At 42.0% G+C, this 18,031-nt stretch overlaps 1 protein-coding gene across 4 annotated transcripts in view; it reads right to left on the bottom strand.

Annotated features, from left to right (window-relative positions):
- LOC128410516 (neuroendocrine protein 7B2-like) overlaps positions 1–17,503 on the bottom strand; it is a 46,116-nt gene extending 28,613 nt beyond the window's left edge. The window contains exons 1-11 of one of the 4 annotated variants that reach the window (XM_053381852.1): positions 17,173–17,503; positions 14,408–14,478; positions 13,237–13,333; positions 12,721–12,974; positions 11,084–11,244; positions 10,698–10,847; positions 5,373–5,447; positions 4,538–4,705; positions 3,940–4,075; positions 2,828–2,933; positions 793–940 (exon numbers count right to left, since the gene is read on the bottom strand). In XM_053381852.1, the coding sequence (XP_053237827.1) occupies positions 793–940; positions 2,828–2,933; positions 3,940–4,075; positions 4,538–4,705; positions 5,373–5,447; positions 10,698–10,847; positions 11,084–11,244; positions 12,721–12,974; positions 13,237–13,333; positions 14,408–14,478; positions 17,173–17,310 (1,504 nt within the window). In that variant the 5' untranslated portion in view covers positions 17,311–17,503. Of the gene's footprint in view, positions 1–792; positions 941–2,827; positions 2,934–3,939; positions 4,076–4,537; positions 4,706–5,372; positions 5,448–10,697; positions 10,848–11,083; positions 11,245–12,720; positions 12,975–13,236; positions 13,334–14,407; positions 14,479–17,172 lie in introns of those variants that run through there. The other 3 variants (XM_053381872.1, XM_053381862.1, XM_053381879.1) reach the window with 3 other exon arrangements.
- Between the last annotated feature and the right edge of the window lie 528 nt (positions 17,504–18,031).

Below are 18,031 nucleotides of genomic sequence, written 5' to 3'. Positions count from 1 at the left end.
TATACCAAATACGAGATTAGATGCTCCAGAAAAACAATCACTTGTGCTCATAAATATGTGTGTTCATTTTGGTCTGTACACTGCCCTACTCCAACCTATAGATGTTAGTAACATCAAATTCTCTTTAGGAAAAGGGAAAGTACATGCACACCATGCTACTGTCTTGATCCACACTAATACTTCTCTCAGCATTCTTTCAGAACACGTGTGCCCAAGACCAGCTTAGATCATCTCAGCTCCTTCTCTAAAGATCAAACAGCCAATAAAAATCTGTGACCTTAGCATTCAGCCCGAATAGTATCTACCTGTTTGAAGATCAGAAAGCAAGAGTCCCTATAAGAGTGGCCAACCAGTTTACTGCTCCAAGGAATTTGGTGTCATCAATCAGCAAACTAGGCCACTTCATATCATTTGAAGTCAGGGCTGAGCAGTGAACAAGCTATAAAGCACCAGTCCCAACTAGGGCTGGGCAATATCTCAAATTGCCTGAAACTAGTATCATGATTGGAATGCCATACCTGTTTCAGACAACTTATCAATATTGTGCCCAGTTCTAGTCCCTACATAGATTATTGGGAGAACCCCAGTTCATACATCTCTCAATTGTGGGTACTGTCTTCATTCCTACTCTACTTCCTGTTAGTTAACAGTGAATTTTCAACCAATAAAACCTACTTTTGCAGAAGCCTAGCTCATTCTTATTTAGTAATACTTGTTCTGCTGTATGCTTGGTAATTTTATTTATAATACAGAAATCAACATTTGACACTTTCAGCAGTAAACCAAATTTACCTTTTTTTGTTATATATTCACCGACACATGGGCTTAAAAATGCAGCTGTCTTTCCATGATTCATCCCACTTTCAACATTTTGTTGACTTGCAAGTCGACGACCAACATTTTCAGATCTGTTGCTAGGCAGATGCTCCACTGCAGTATTCTTTTTAGGATAAAAAAAAGTTTATTTTATGTAGACAGCACAAATGCTTTACTGCTTTTACAATTTAAGGAAAGCATCAGAATTAAAAGATGATGCTGTACTATATATTTAAACAAGGAATGCAATGAAAAGCTTGCAGTGTTAAGTCTGTCATGTGAATGGAGAAAAGTAGTGTGTGCATTGGGAATTCATGGTAGCAGCACAATCCAAAGTCTATAGGAATAACTGGCTACAACTGAGAAAAGGCTGCAAATGGCAAGAGACAGACACCAAGCGGCTGTAGAAGAGGAAAACAAACAGGGATCAGCTATTTAGAGCTAGCTGAGTAGGTGAACAAGGGACAGAGAAATGGCAGTAGTAGAGACCTTCATGGACTTCAGCATGCAGTATTTAAACTTTGTGACATTTGCCAAACATTCTCCATCATATGGATTAACCTTTCAGCCCCTTATTTATTTACTTACTCACTTATTAAAAACAAGCTAAAACATAAATACTGTAGCCTGGGAAAGGCTTTTGGAAACTAGAGATTACAATTGGAACAAGATCACAAGTCATCAAGAGAGATGGGCTCCCTGCTTCAGCTCCAATGCATATCTGCACAGAGAATGCAGTTTGTTTACTTAAAATCATTTATAAATACCGTAGTTTTCGCTCCATAACACGTGTTTTTTCCCTCCTAGAAAGTAAGGTGTGCGTGTTACGGAGCGAATGCTTCCCTCCTCCATGGCTAGCTTTGAAACAGCAAAGCGGGAGAAGAGCCGCTGAGTGGGGAGGAGAGGGACAGAGAGCCTGCTTCTTTAAAGGAGCAAAGCAGGAGAGGAGAGGAGCCGCTTACACGAGTGTAAGCGGCTCCTGTCCGGTTGGCTCCTTTAAAGCAAGCAGGCTCTCTGTCCCTCCTCCCCACTCAGCTCGCTAAATTGCAGCAAAGTTTTTCAGCTCGCTAAGCCGGGGGGATGAGCCAAGGAGGAGGGAGAGAAGCAGAGCCTGCTTCTTTAAAGGAGGAGAGGAGCCTTCTCCCCTTATACCCCTCTCCTGCATTATTAGCAGCATCTTTCTCCACCCACCCCACGCGTGTTCCTTCTCCCCTTAACCCCCTCTCCTGCATTATTAGCAGCATCTTTCTCCACCCACCCCACACGTGTTCATTCTCCCCTTAACCCCCTCTTCTGCATTATTAGCAGCTTCCTTCTCCACACACCCCACGCGTGCTCCTTGTCCCTTGAGTGCTTTTCCTTCCCTCCCCACTTAAAATGTGGTTACAAAGCACAGATCCACATGGATCCTCAGGATTTTTGCACTGGGTCACCCCAAATTCACCATCAGATCACATAGCATGTCCATGGCTACAGTTTGCACCAAAAAAATCACGCACCCACTGTTGCCTGGGGCCGCAGTGGTACAAAACGTGGTTACAAACATGGATCCACACGGATCCTCAGGATTTTTGAATTGGGCTACCCCAAACTCACCGTCAGATCACATGTCTGTGGCCACAGCATGAACCACAAAAATCATACATCCACTGTTTTGTTTAGAATATTTGTTTTCTTGTTTTCCTCCTCTAAAAACTACATGCGTGTTATGGTCAGGTGCGTGTTATAGAGCGAAAAATACGGTACTTAATATTTTTTAAATCTCAAAGTGCTGCACAACATCATTAAGACAAAAACTCAACATAAAGCCAATAACAGTAATATAAAACGCATACAAATGGCCGGAATTTATGGGTCATGGAAATATTTGATTACTTTAAAAGCATTTAAAAATTGGTTAACATTAAAAAAATTCTCTACAGTTGCAACAATTAACTGAAAGCTCCGCAAGACTGAAAGCAATCACTTCTCTTAAGAGTGAAATACAATAACAAGAGATGTTAAATAGTACCTCTTTGCTGCTCCTTCCCAGAATGAACTTTAGTCGCAATGACCTGCGCACCATTTCTTTCCGACTAACCTTAGGAGAAAAGCAACCCATTTTTCCAGACTCAACCCTGAAAAGAATCAGAAATAAGCTGAGTACACATCATCCTGAACTCAAATACCCTAGTTTTAAGTCTAATAATGTACATAATTTGGCTTGGATCCAGACTTTGCTTCTGCCAGTGGGAGCATCCCAAGTAGAGTTTCACTCAAGGGGTACTGCTACTGGCAAAAAAAGGTGCAGGAAGCAGTTTTTGCAAGTTTCCTCTGTGCTCTTCAAAAATCTGCTTTGGAGAGTTGGGAGTGTTAGGATATTTCCGTTCCACCTTAAAAGGGAGCAGGATGTTTGTGTCACAGCCTGCGTATTTCCTGTTCACAGGATGTTTCTGTTGTGTCTATGCTTTAGTTTCTCTCTCTGTGCCTGAGACATTGAAGCAGGCAGTCATGTTTTATTTGTTCAGACCAACGCTGAATAAAGATGTAAATAATGCTCTCCTGCATGCATCTTTCGCTGTGCGAATTCTGATAGAGCTTGCATCAGCTCTGGAATGTGGCAAGCTATTCCTGGAGCTCGTGTCGCTAATTGAATGATACTGCGTGTCTACGGGAGGTCGATGGATCGCAACGGAGACGTCGTAGGGTCATGATGGATTCTGTCTCCCTGGCAGTATCCCAACAGGGAGACCCCAGTAAATAATGTGGTGGATAAAAGCCTTCTGTGGATAGAAGGTCCTTCCATTTACAGGTTAAGTTTGGCTCCAACGCAGTAACCATCCCTTAAGCATAAAACAGGCCATTTATACCTGTTGTGGGAGACGGTGTGAAAGACTGTACAAAGTTCTACCCCATTAAATGATTTGAAAATACATTTGATGATGCACTGAGAGGATGGGAGCCAAAATATAAACTCCAGTTTTTAAAAGAACCAAGGTCACAGAATTCAGTTAACTCGTTTCACTTAGAAATTGTATTTAATCTAGAAAATTTAGAGTTCTATATAGACTTCTTTAAACATCATGAAACAAAGGCAGCATTTCCCCCTCTGTTCCTGTAATGCGAATCTTCTGACAAACTTACCTATGTACTTTTTTGCTGGCAATTCTTTTGCTTCTTCGACTTCCTACACTAGGCAGGTGCTTTTCACTACTGACTGAGATAGACACAGAACTCTGAGGTGCGTCAAGAGATACATTAGGGCTTGTTTCAAAATGAGCTGTGAATAGGTTAGAGAGAAGTGTTTAAATGATCTATTGTTAAAATAACTACAAAATTATTTCCCCTTTAAAAACCTATGATCTGGGTCTCCATTATTCACTGAAATTGTAAGTTATCATTAAAGTTGTTCAAGAAATTGTGTATTTAACTGTTTTCAAATCAGTTATTGAAGATAGAAGTCTCTCTTGGGACTTAACCCATCCACTCTCCTTTATATGCCTTTTCATACATATGTTAGGGAAGCTGATTTGTCTCCCATGGGCGCCAATCCATAACTTAGCCCAATGCATGAGAGGGCTCATAATGCAAGTACAGTTAGGAACATAAACAATAAATGCAAAACAGTCATCTTTTTGACTGCAGTAACTCTACAATTTTGTAAGCCAAAGAGGGTTACCATGAGGGCCAGAATTCTGAACTGATTAGGTTGGAGAAAATATTTAAATAATCATTACTTTACCTGAACCAGGTGTTGATCCAACACTAAAAAGGCTACTTGGTAGCAATTCAAGAGCCAAGTTATGCCTGATAGATCGCCTTTTTTTGTTAGAGAAACCTTGCGAGGAATCAGCTTGACATTTACGTTTAAAATTTGGAGTAAGTATCACTGGAGTCACTGATGAAAAGACTGTAAAGAAAACAACAGATGCAATAAAAGCTTTAAAATGGCAAACTGCAACAAGATAAAACTGCTGTACAGTTGAAAGAGTGGAACTTGGTATTTGCACTAGTAGCTAGAGCAGGTCTGGCACTCATATTTTTTATATGTGAAATAATAGGTTAATAGAAAATACAGATAGGAAATGTTTTTAAGTGGTTGCTTGCTTGCTCCTGCAGTTAGTAAATTCTTGCCTTTTAAAAAACACACACAAATTTTATTTCCATAACTTCTAGAAAGTCTCATCTCCCCTTGCAGATGACAAACATTTAAAGCCATGCACTCTTTGCAATGTTAGACAAGGATATCTCATTGGCAAAATTTATTTAGGAGAAAAGCAATGTTTCTGAAGGAAAATGTACCCAAGTTAAGAGAGATTCTTTAGTAATTTGCATTGATGGATAGCATATCAATAGCACCTAAGCCCCAGTATGCAGTAGCAAAAAGCAGCCCAATTTCTAACTCTGAAACTCAGACCATTACAATCAGTGCAAGTGCAAGTGCAAGGGCAAGCAAGCCAGTATTACAGACTTGTTATAGTAATCTGCAGCACCCTATCCGAGCACAGTCTTGTTATAAAATGCACAAGTCTTGAGGACAAGGTATGAAGTGCTCCATGCAAATGCACTATACCTACCATGCCTGTCTTTCTGTGGTGTAGTGGAGGGGGTTCTGTTAGATTTAAGTTTATTCAGAGCTCCACTAACAATATCTGAAATTGAAGACACACCAAGCAATCAAGCTTTTACTAGGAATTTTATATTGCTCTATTTCTAAATATAAAGTGATTTTTGTTATTAAAAAAGAGAAAGGATAGCTTCTTAATGATGCATCACTTTTTGTACTTCTGTTTAAGCTGAAACCCAATTTGTCAAAATTGTTATGTGCCGTTACCAAGCTGATCCTTAAAAAAATTACTGTTTCAGCACAATGAATCCCAGTCGTGCTGACGAAGATGCATACAACTGTTGAAATAAGTACTTGTTTCGCTCTAAGGTCTACCTCTTAGGTTAGCACATTTATGCCAGCCCCATTAAATGGAAAATGGTATTCAGAAACACTTCACTAGAACCTTTAAAAGTATTCAGTTACAAGATTTGGGTTCCTTACCATGAAGGTTCATGTTTTGCCTGTGGAGACAGTGACTATGTAAGCTGTATCTCTTTCATTCAGCCAAGGCAGGGACTTGTGACTAGGCAATTTGATTATCCTCTCCCTCCCCTTCTGGCTCCTCCTCCAGTTCAGCACCATGTCCAAGCAGAAGGGATCTCGTAAGAAACATTAGGTTTAGATAAGAAAAGTGGGTGGGTGGGGACAGCCATATAGTAGTAGGAAAAGGAAAAAGCCTGCCACAAACAAACTTCGATTGGGAGTTTGCATGCATGCAAGCAAACAGCTACTTGAATAAAATAATGCCACAACTTGAGTGTGGCAATGGATATCTCTACGTTGCCAAACAAGAAGGAATATTCAAGGAAAGAAACTGATGTTCCATTCTCAGTGTGGCATGGGAGGAATCCATTTTGAGAGACATATAAAAGCTATAGATAGACAAAGAGCAGGCAGAAATAAAGGTGGCTGCCTAGTCAGGAAGTAGTAGGTTCTGGAGAACTCTTCTTGCATGTATAGACCTATCTTAATAGTGGCTCATTAAAATGGAGATATCAGTAATGCACAATGGAGTGGGTAAGCACTGGGATTCATAGACCAATGTTATGTGGGCCTTGATTCAGTGTGCTACAGTGAAGCCAGTCACTTCTCATCCCCTCCTATGACCAGGGTCACAGAATAAAAAGGAACAGCTGATAAGATTATCTAAAGGCCCCTGCTCTTTGAATGAGTAACTCAAGCGTCTGCCTAATGTCTAGGTTATGCCAAGGATGCTCCTGAGAATGACTAGAATTGGGACAAAAGAGGGGGAAATTAACTCTTGGGATATGTGGAACATGTTGTCAACCTTCAGATGAAGACTGATCAGTTCTCAGGATAACTCTAGCCTTACGGAAGATTCAGAGGTTCTTGTTAACTGATAAGGAGCTGGGCTCAGATGAATCTTGCTTATGGTGATGAAGATGGCTTTGAGCAAGGTTAGATGGACTGGAACTGCCTTTGGCGCTGAAAGAAGAGAAGCACTTAGGCTTCTTGCTTGAGGCCATTTTGCCCAAAACCTTGTTGCATGCCTGGTTAGGTAAAAGCAAGAATTCTGATGCTAGTTTCACTATGGATCTTCAAAGTGGAGAGATCACTTGCCAGATTCTGAGAATCCTCACTGGTGAGAGGGATAAGAGACCCCAGAACATACAGGCGATCACCCCAGATGAACTATCCTACGGGATGGTTAAAGATAGCCATTGAGGAAATTTGAGAAAAAACATATTTATACAAATGTTCCAGAGGTCCTGCATGGCCCTGGGGGTGGAAGCTAACCTGATGAGGTCAGGTACTTGAGGCTCAGTAGGAAGCACAAAGATTAGAATCACTTTTTTGGGATAACAAGTTCCTTTGCCTCTTTCTCCAATAAGTGGGTGATGCCTGCTTTTATCATTCAACATTTCTGAATGGACATGGAGGTTGGGGATGAGCAGACACTGTCCCAAGACAGTCAAACAAGTTCTATCATGTACTGTGCATTACAAAATGGAGAATGGAGCCACTCCCCACCGGGATCTGGACGTCACAATGGTGCTTGTCTGGCTTGGTTTAAGTTGTGAAGCTCTGGTTTCTGAGGAATGACAGTGCCAAAAAGGTTTGCTGCTCCTGGAGTCTTGACAAAAGGAAAAGGACTGTCTCTTTGATTGCAAACTGCCTTCTTCTGGAAACAGACAGTAAATCCTTGTGTCTCTGCTAAAACCTCCTTCAGTGCTTCCTCTCCAAGGAGGCCAGCTTCTTTAAAGGGGACTAAAGCTAGATTACTTTGGGATGCCAATTCTACATTCCAGTGTTTTAGCCATGTTGACATTCTAGTTACAACACCAACCACAATGGCTCTGGTGAAAAATTAACACATCCATTGTGGCATCAATCTAGATAATTGCGGGGTGGTCCCTGTGTAGCTTATCTAGTCAAAGTCTGGAACTGGAGTTAAGTGCTTGAACTACAAATGGCTGGCTCTTGCTATGAGGATAGAAGCTGCCCTTATGGGAAAAGCCAGGGCCTCATAACCCTCTTTAAGGTCAAATCAAATTTCTTTTTTTGCCCCTTCCTGGAAGGGGGCATCACAATTCCATTCCAACCCTGACAGCAGGGCTATTATGGGGCTTGTTGCTCTAATGTACAGATGGCCAATGTGGTGCCCTCCAGATGTCGCTGGATGCCAACTCCCATCATTCCTGGCCACTGGTCATTCTGGCTGAAGCTGATGAGATTTGCAGCCCAACAACATCTGAAGGGAATGTTAGGCTATCCATGTTGTAATTGTGCGCACTGTTAAATTTACTGCTGCCTAAATGTATGGTCCACTTTGACTCCAGTATCTAAAACCTATAGGGGAAATCCTCTAAGGAAATTTTGTTGCTGGCAGAAGAGAAGCTTCTTTGGAAGTGCCATGTGCTGGATCCTGCTCAAAAGAATGCAAACCTAAGGCAGAAATCATTGTTGTCAATAAAGTAAATACTGTAATCAAAACCATTAAGCCATCTTATAGCTCCAAGAGTCCTCTGTCACTTCACTGTCCCTCTTTTCTCTCTGAAGAGATGGTGGCAGGAGATATCCTGGCTGAGGTAATATTCTGGGTTTTGACCCCTATAGCAGGGGAGGTTGGATTTGGGTAGATTTTTCCTTTTGGATGTGGTATGTGGATCAGGAGACTGGTGTTCAGAAATGCTCATGTGAAACTTTAGCTTGACTAGATTTAGGGTCAGCACTGACAACTTCTCCTTCCTTGGAATAGTGATGGACTGAGATGTGAAGAAAATCAGATGAAGTTGAGGAAAAGCAGCTTGAACACTTGTAGGAGGGTTGGACACTCAGAACTAAACTCCTTAATATCAGCTGTGAGAGAATCTTTGAAACTTTGAATGAATTCTTTTTCTAATAAAAAAGGAGAACTTTTAAATGGATAAACTGTCCCTTTTTGAAGGTACAGTGGTACCTTGGTAGTCAAACGGCTTGGCTCTTGAAGAAATCGGCTCCCGAATGCCACAAACCCAGAAGCGAGTGTTCCAGTTTGTGAACTTTTTTGGGATGCTGAATGTCCCAACGCGGCTTCCGATTGAGTGCAGGAAGCTCCTGCAGCCAACTGGAAGCCGTGCCTTGGTTTTTGAATGGGTTCGGGAGTTGAACGGACTCCCAGAACAGATTAAGTTCGAGAACCAAAGTACCACTGTATAGGAGTTTCTTGAGTGGTGCCACAGGCCCAAGCAGGAGGTGACGGTTGTAGTAAGGGACAAAAGGAAAGGAAAGCATTTCCCCACATGTACCCCTCAGCTACTTAAGGGAGAAGTACACACTGCAGGGGGAAATTTAGTGCAGGAGAACTGGGGACGGGAGAGGAAGAAGAATTAAGGAAAAGTACATAGGCCTGAGCTCTAAAGTAGAGGAGGAACTCTGCTTTGGGCAAAGGCAGGGACGAAAACAGAAGCAGAGGAGAAATAAAGCAGCCTAGTTACATGATCCTGCCTTGGATAAATGAGAGTACCACTCTGTGGGTTGTATGTTGCCCATGCCAAACTATGAAGCACAATGTTGTTGGGCCCCGCCGCCCTTCAATAAACTTTTTAAAACTGTTTTTAATATTTTATCTTTAAATTTGCTGAGACCTGCCCTAGGACCATGTGGTGGGAAATAAATAAATAAATAAAGACTTAAATACTGCTGCTGCTACTACTGCTACTACTACTAATAATAAGCCAATCTATGGCTTAGTGCAAACTAGCAGGTTACTGGAACAAAAATCATGACTCCGGTGCTCTACCCTGGCTGCTGCCAGCACACTATCCAAGGCTAAGCCATGGTTTACCCTGTTACTTCCAAACCTGGGCTTGTCTTCCTAAGATTAACCACAAATGGTAAACCAAAAACAAACCTTGGTTGCAGCTCATGGTTTGCTTGGAGTGAGACAACCACAAGCCTGGGTACAGACGTTATGCTAAGTGAAGCCATGCTTAGCTACAGCAGCTAGTCATGATCTTTGATCCAAGAACCTTTATTTTTGTTTATTCACAGTATGCCATAGTTTAGCTTAGCATTGTGTGAATCAGGCCATAGTAAGCAATCATGTGCTAAAGATCAATATTACATCAGCGTATATCTAAAACTCAGATGTGGAAATAGCACTATTGCTAGTGCAACTGCTCACTAGTGCTAAAGGTTTGCCCATATATACGTAAAATAAGAAATAGTGAAGATCTTACATCATATTTACCATGTTCACTGATAAATCTGCAATCTGTTACATATGTAGATTGCAATCTCAAGGTCAAGTGCCCTTAGGTCACTAAGGGCAACACAGTTAAGGTTTCAAGAGCAGCTAGCTTTTCTATTATCTATAGCCAAATAATCAAATTTCCCTTGCCACCTGATAGAGGACACAGAAATATGAGTGTACAAATCAATACTGATAAATAGATGCAAAAGTGTGCTCCTTAAAAAACAAAAAAACAAAAACAACAGCACGCTACTTATTGGCCAAGGACAATTTAAATGCTCTATTCCTGTCCAACTATTTCCTACTAATTCAAATTGCTCATAAGGTAGACTAGAAACCACTTTTGGACAAAAACACCAAAGCAGTACACATATTGATTTATAGGTGTGTGGTCTAAATATATATCCCTAGATCAATTGTTAAGCAACCTGCTCCCAGAATCAGAATACATTCCACATACACGGCTCATTGAAATTAAGCATTCTTATCATTAACATTAAATGTAAGTGTACTTTCCCCTTTAGTTTAGCAATTTGAAGGTTCTTGTATAGCTACTTTCCCCTTGTTACAGGTAAGTGCAAAGGGAAGCACACTCACCTCCCATGCTCCTCCTCCTCCTCCTCCTTGTGGGTTCACCTGGAGTTTCACCTTCACTTTCTTCATATTCTTGCCGCGAAGGAGTGGAGACAGGATCATCAATGCCAAGCATAGTAGGTATCTTTTCCAGGATGAACTTTGGTACATGCCCTGAATTAGGGAACAATTGTTATGCATGTTATGCGGGGATTGCATTCCATAAGCCCACTCCATCCCTGTCCCTTTTCATGATGTCTTTATGACTTTGGGGGCGCCACTTCTGGGTCCAGTGCCGTGCGCATGTTCGCAATTGCGCATCATTCAGATGCGCCCAACCCAGGAGCTGCCCGTGCAAGGAATATCACAACTGCTAAAAATGTCTATGTCACACAAAATTATCACCGTACCTATTTTTTCTGCATGATCAATAAGCGTCTGCAGAACTGCCGCCTGCAAACGAAGCTTTCTCTCTGTATGAGCCGACATCTTGTCAGCTTCATTTGATTGCAAGAGGTTTGGAACAAAGATAACTGCCAGGTTGCTACTGCTCATTTTGTTCTCAGCAGATCTGGAAAAGAAAACCAAAAAGAGAATGGCATCAGAAGTTTCATACTAGTACAGTGGTACCTTTGGTTGTGAACGGGATCCGTTCCGGAGGCCTGTTCGCAACATGAAAAGCCCACAACCTGAAGTGCCGTATCTGCACAGCGCGATTTGGTGCTTCTGTGCATGCGTGAGCGGCGAAACCCAGAAGTAACCCTTTCCAGTACTTCTGGGTCGCCGCGGGATGCAACCTGAAAAAACGTTAACATGAAGCAAACATAACATGAGGTATGACTGTATACAATTTCTGATTTTAAGACTGCAGGCAATTATTATTTCCCCTGCACAAACGGCTAGTCAGCACTGCACTTGAAGAGCTCTTGAGCATTGGCTCGTTAATACAGCTATTTTCTAGACCTTCTGCAACTAGCTTATCCTAAGCAGCACAAGATTCTGATTCCTCAAGCTTGCAGCCATCTTGGGCAAGGAGAAAAACGTAAAAAAGCACTTCAAGTCATGTGGGAGCTACTTTGGAACCTACGCCATGCTTTCCCAAGTTTAACTATTGCTGTTAATTATCTCATATTGGCACGGGATTAAGAAGGGACCATTTTCAACATTCCCTATTGGATTTGGGGAAGTACTGGGGTAGGGAGGAAGAGACACAAAGGGAAATTCAGAGTAAGCAGCATGACCAAGGGAAAAGAAATGGGTGGGGCATTTGAGTATACTGTTCTGATGGAACACTCTGATGGAGTGATACAGCCATTCAGCAATTGTTATTTAACTCAAGAGCTGGTTCCTGCATTGGTAAGGGGGAAGAAGCAAGGTTCATTTGGTTAAAATTAGATATTATTCCTTCGTAGACAAGGCAAGACACCTAAGCTCTGTGAGCACTCAAGAGAAGTGAAATAAAAGTATTTCATGAAATCTAAGCATACAGGTTGCAGAATAGTTTTATAGAAAGATCAAGTTTTTTGGGGATGGGATATTCCCATCTGCTAACGGTTCGTCTAATAATTTCAGTGCAGTTTTTTATTCCTCACTTTATTTTTTGGGGAGTAGTGCATGTATGAGCATGCTTCAAGTTAGTACTTTTATATTTGATATATCTTTCTTTTCTAAACTACAGGTTATGACCCAAAGGGCAAGTGAATGTTTAGCCTTAAATTAGTGTAGTTGTTTAGAAACTGGGTTGATATTAGGAAGGAACTCCTCTACATGACAATCATTGGTATGGGAACAGATGATTGGGGTGGAGATTATACTGCTTCATATATCTGCATATTTATTTTTGTTTGTGGAAGGCCCCCCTGAGATTTGTTTTTATTCTTTAAAAATAGCGCACGCACGTGTGTGTTTTTCTAGCTACCTGTTCAGAGGCAAGAAAAGATATCCTACTAAATTAAATAAAAGGCAAGGAACAAAAACGGCACTCCTATGATGTGAAACATTTTAGTGCTATTCCAAGCACAGAGGGCCAATAGTAAGCACAACTTACCTTAGAGACACATTTTTGAGAAACATGAAAAAATATCTGAGTATATTGATTATTCTGTCATTCATAAGACAGGAAAGCAGCAGTGTGGCAGAATTCTTCTCCTCGCTGCCCAATTGTTGGGCTTTGATGAGAGCTTCTTGCAGGTCACTTGGGAGAATGGGCTCAGGCAGTTCTCTGAAAAACTGCTTCAGAAGCCCTGCAACATCACAGGGCTGAGCAGTTGACAGGCAGTTTTCACCTTGATCCAGTTTACCCTAAAAATAAAATAAATAAGTTTTAAAACTGACATTGCCATAGTGAAAAAGCACAGAACTGGATGGAAGACCATACAGGCATTTGTAAGAAATGTTGAGATATTTGAAGGCATATTGGCACAGATAGTGTTAACCATTTACTTTAAGTGGTTATGGAACTGTAGGCAGAACCTGCCTTATTTTTAATTTTGTACAACGCATAGCTAGTATTGTTAAGCACTTTACTTAGAAAGACAGACTGAGAAAGACAGTTGTACTGTACCTTTAATGCTTTTATGCGAACAACTGATCCGGATATTCTGAAGAGCCCTTCAGTGCCAATGTGTTCTTCTAAATATTTACATGCCTCAACTAAGAAGCTAAAGGAAAAAACGAAAAACAATCAGTGTGTTTGGCATTAAGAATTCAATCTTTGCAAGCAAAGAAATATTAAATTATGTCCATACTGATATATATCAGAAAGTAACATCATTTTGCGCACGGGGGAAAGCGAAGGGGCTTGAGTCTGCTCAAGGCTCCAACTCACTCTATTGACAAAAGCCACACACTGTCACCAGAAGCAGCAGATCTTCCAATTAGAGGTAAAACCCAAACAAAGCTTTATATAAAAAAATTAGGTTTAAATTGACTGATTTGGCGAAAAGGAAGCCAAAAAGGAAGTCAGCGTCTGATTTCTGAGGACAGTTTCTGCAAGGGACGTTTCTGTGTATGGGAGACAAAGAGGCATTACAGCCATGGAGATTTAGTAACAATTTGACTTAGACCCTGGAGACTGTTTCCTTCTTTTGGATATATATTTGAAACAGTTGTGTCAAGCTGCCTTTTTGTGGGGGGGGGGGGAAGGATACAAATTGACAGAGAGAATTTGATAGACTGATAATTCTGGCAGAGTAAGAAACAAAAAGTGGGGGGGGGGGAGAAAGGCTGTGGAAACACAAGCACTAAGCCCAGACCCTGGAATTTGGAGGCACAAAAGTGGGGTTAAGCAGGGCAGTTCAAGATTTAATCAGTTCAGCTGTCCTGCATCTTCCTTGTGCTCCTGACCAATAGCCTGTAAATGAAAAAATTGTTTTTCTCCCCAAATGTTATCTATTGCAATTGCTTTTCACCACCTCCAGTTACACAATTTCAAACAGCACTGTTTCACAATGCTCTACTAGAAAAGCATACAATCTCCCTTCTATCAGGACCAAAGGTCATTGTACGCCTGCTGGTGTGATCATGGGAATGTTGCAATTTCCTTTCCCCTCATCAGTATGAAGAACTTTCCTTCCTTGGCACCAACCATTTGTGGGGTGGGGAACAGAAACAAATTTCAGGAGTTGATCGCATGAATTATTCTCTCCCCAGATTCACTTTTATGTTTCTACCAGAATAAACTGCATGAAGACCTAATTATGCCTTATGTCTGCTATATTATAGGTTTTGCTTACCAAGGTATACGATCATATTCAGGCACATCTTGATGGGGTAATTCATGAAGAGCTATTCCAAATATTTTGCCCTAAGAAACAAAACAAAACAACTTTTTTCAACAAGTAGCAGAACACAGAGGTAGTGCACAAAGGACACTAGAACTTCTGATTCTTATGAAGTAAACGCCTTTTAATCTTGTCTTAATATTTTTTGAAGTGCATGCACAGCACTTTCATCAAGGAATTAACTTGCACTTACTCTGTACTGGATGCAAAGGGACTCTCTAATGCCAACAGACCTGTCTAAAAGAGCTTTTTGTGATGTAAACATTTCTGAAATTATTGTGCACAACTGCAAACACAAATCATTGCTTCCATTCTACCCTATGATAGTGATTTACATAATTTAATATTTTAAAGTGGAAAATCAAGAGAAAATAAATTCCATAAGGTATGCCTTACTGAATACTGATTGAGTACAATACAAACTTTGTATCTTACAGCTTGTTTCATCGGATGAAAAAACTACTCGTTTTTCAGCCTAAGACAGGACCACAGTATTCTTATCTAATCACACAATACCTAATCCTTATATACAGTGGTGCCCCGCAAGACGAACACCTCGCAAGACGGAATACCCGCTAGACGAAAGGGTTTTCCGTTTTGGAGGCGCTTTGCAAAACGAATTTCCCTATGGGCTTCCTTCGCAAGACGAAAGCCCGTAGGGAAATCTCCGGGACAGCGGGGAAGCGCAGCGCGTCTTCCCCACTGTCCTCGGACCTCCTCCGAAGGCTGGCGGTGGGGCGGAGAGACCTCCTCCGGCCGCCAGCCTTCGGAAGGCTGTCCTGAAGACTTGCGGTGGGAGGAGTGTTTTCCTTCCCACCGCCAACATTCAGAATGCTGTTCAGAAGGCACATCCTTATGATACTTTCCTTATGAGTAGCTATACTGCAGCAAACACATAATGAATCCTGTGGCACCTTAAAAACTAACAACAACAACAACAACAACAACAACAACAACAGCAACAACTTCTTATCACAGGCTTGAGCTTATTTCATCAGATGAAAGGATTTTATCCTGGGTTGGTAGGAAATGGGAGCAGAGAAGGCGGGGTGGAATCTATGAGATCGGAGCTCAATGAAAAACACCAGACAGCGATAATTACATTAAAGCTAAAAGTTGTGTAAACTAATTAAGGTGGCCACTCAAAAGTACTTTAGATGGCTGCATAATAAAATCAAGGTAACTGTGTTGCAAGAAATACAGTGATAACTGCATTAAAGTATAAATGTATATAACTAATTACAGTGACCATTCACAAATTAAATTTATATACTGCCCTTCATCCGAAGATCACAGGGCAGTTTAAATCAATACAAAGCAGTATTGATATTAACAGTTATCCCTCTATAAGTGCACATTCATCTTTTGTGAATGGTCACTACAATCAGTTGCATACATTTAAGTTTTAATGCAGCTCTTATTCTGTATTTTTAAAATCATTGCCTGTGGCCTCACAGCTAATCCCCCCTCCCATGCACACATGCACACATATACTTGCCAACTCTGGATAACACTCCATATATGACGAGTCTGATGAAATGGGCTCTTGTGTAGTTATCATGTTTATGTACAAGAATAAAGCCACATCATCTAGTCTTACTGCTTCCTAAAAAGAAAGCGACGGAAGCGCTCCATACATAGTTACTGGGAGTAAAAACACTACTATTTATGTAACAGAGGTCTTTTGTTGCCTTGCTGAACTGCAATTTCTTCTCACTCATATTGAGGAAGAAAGAAGCCCACTATTATGCCTGCAAAACAAGTCCTCACTGAATCAACACATCCTCACTATAGCCTATTTATAAGGTTTGCTATTTCTGAAGTTTGAGAAAAGGGAACATTATATCCCTTGGCCTATGCAAGAAAATAAAGAAAGCACACCTTGCAGCACAATCCAAAAGCATGGCTACTCAGAAGCAACTCCCACTGGCTTTAATGGGACATACTTCACAATTGACACTATTGAACACAGTTGGCTTTACTTTTGTGTAAAAATGCATAGGATCTGACTGCACACCTCATGCAACCCATCATTTTTAATAAGGCCACAGCAAGTCCCTGGCATCTCCAGGAAGGGCTGGGAAAGACTCAAGAGCCCCTGTCAGTCAGATGTTTGATCTCAACTGGTGGTATGTTCTCACCACCGGGCTGCAGCCTGACTTACAGTAATCGCAACCAGAGTTGCGAAGTTACACGGTTTAAATAAATAAATAAATGAAGTCGTTTTCAAAAAGATGAGGCAGCCTGAGTAAGAACCTAGAAGTCTGCACAGCAAATCTAGCTTTTTTTTTAAGAAGGCGTCCGTCCCCGCAATAGTCAAGCGGGTCGCCTTCTAAGAGCGCCTTCTCAACCCAGTGCTTTTGTTTTTGATTGACACTAGCGCACCTTTGCCCAGAGTGGCTGGATGGGCGGAGTATAAGTAATATTATTTTTTATTATTATTATCGGAATGGTGGACGTGGTGGCACAAGGCTCAGCTACCTGGTCAGACTCCCCCCCCCCCCCGCCCTGCCTTTCTTCTCGCCTCCCGCCCAGCAGGCGGGCAGCGGAAAAGCTGCGAGGGGCCCCGAGTCGCCTGCAAACCGGGCGGCGAGAGGGAGCTCCAAGCCCCGGGCTTCCCTGCTCCGAGTCCTCCAGGGGTCCCCGGTTGGCGTGAGGGCGGTGCCTTCTCTGCCTCCGCCGCCTCGCCTCAGCCCCTTTCCCCCGACTCCACTCACCTTCCCCTCCCCGGCGGCGGCGGGCAAGGGCTTCCCTTTCGCTGGCCGATTCTTCACCTTGATCCCATAGGCGGCTCGGAGCTGCTGCTGCACCGCCAGCTTCGCCAACCCTCTTCCGCGGCTTTCCAAGGCCTCCATCCCAGTCGCCGTCGCCGCTGCTCTTCGCCGTGGCCTCCGTCGGCCGCGTCTCGCCTCAAACTGAGCGCCTCCCTGCCCCTCCTCTTCTCCGATTGGCTCGTTTCCCTGTTCGAAATCACAAGACCCCTAACGGCTGGCGCCGAAGGACGTGCCTCGGCAAACGCCCGGTATGGTTGCTGGCAGCCTTCGCTCGAGGCCACGGCGACTAGAATATTGGCGGTTGCGGTGAGAAGGGAGGGGGGAGTAGCAACGTGTCACTGTCGAGCGTCGGCTTCTCTTTCCGAAGTTTTCCCATTCAGGATTCGTGAAATTCAGGCGGTTCGCGTGGTCAGCTAAAGGGTCCTCGCACTTCAAAAATAAAGCAAACATAGACACAAGAACGTGAAGACTGACTAGCCTTTGATTTGGAAGCTTGTTATTGACCATTTCCCCACATCGTTAGAGGCAACGGGAGATAACGGGGGGGGGGGGGAGAACTTTTATTATAGCTGTGATTTATTTATTTTTTGTAACGAAGTTTTTATTCATTTTCATCTTTTAACTGTTTAACATGGTTGGGTTGATTATGTATCTTTGTTTACTTTAGAGCACATGACACACAACAAATAAATAAAAATAAAGCAATAAACACTCAAATAAATTTTTCTGAATGTATTAACAAAGTTGTATCCAAGTGTATATACCAAACTTCTTACAGATAAGAAATTATGTACAGTATAGT

This window comes from Podarcis raffonei, chromosome 1 (genome assembly GCF_027172205.1).
Source record: "Podarcis raffonei isolate rPodRaf1 chromosome 1, rPodRaf1.pri, whole genome shotgun sequence".
Lineage (NCBI taxonomy): Eukaryota > Metazoa > Chordata > Lepidosauria > Squamata > Lacertidae > Podarcis > Podarcis raffonei.
This window is presented reverse-complemented; position numbering and strand designations above follow the sequence as displayed.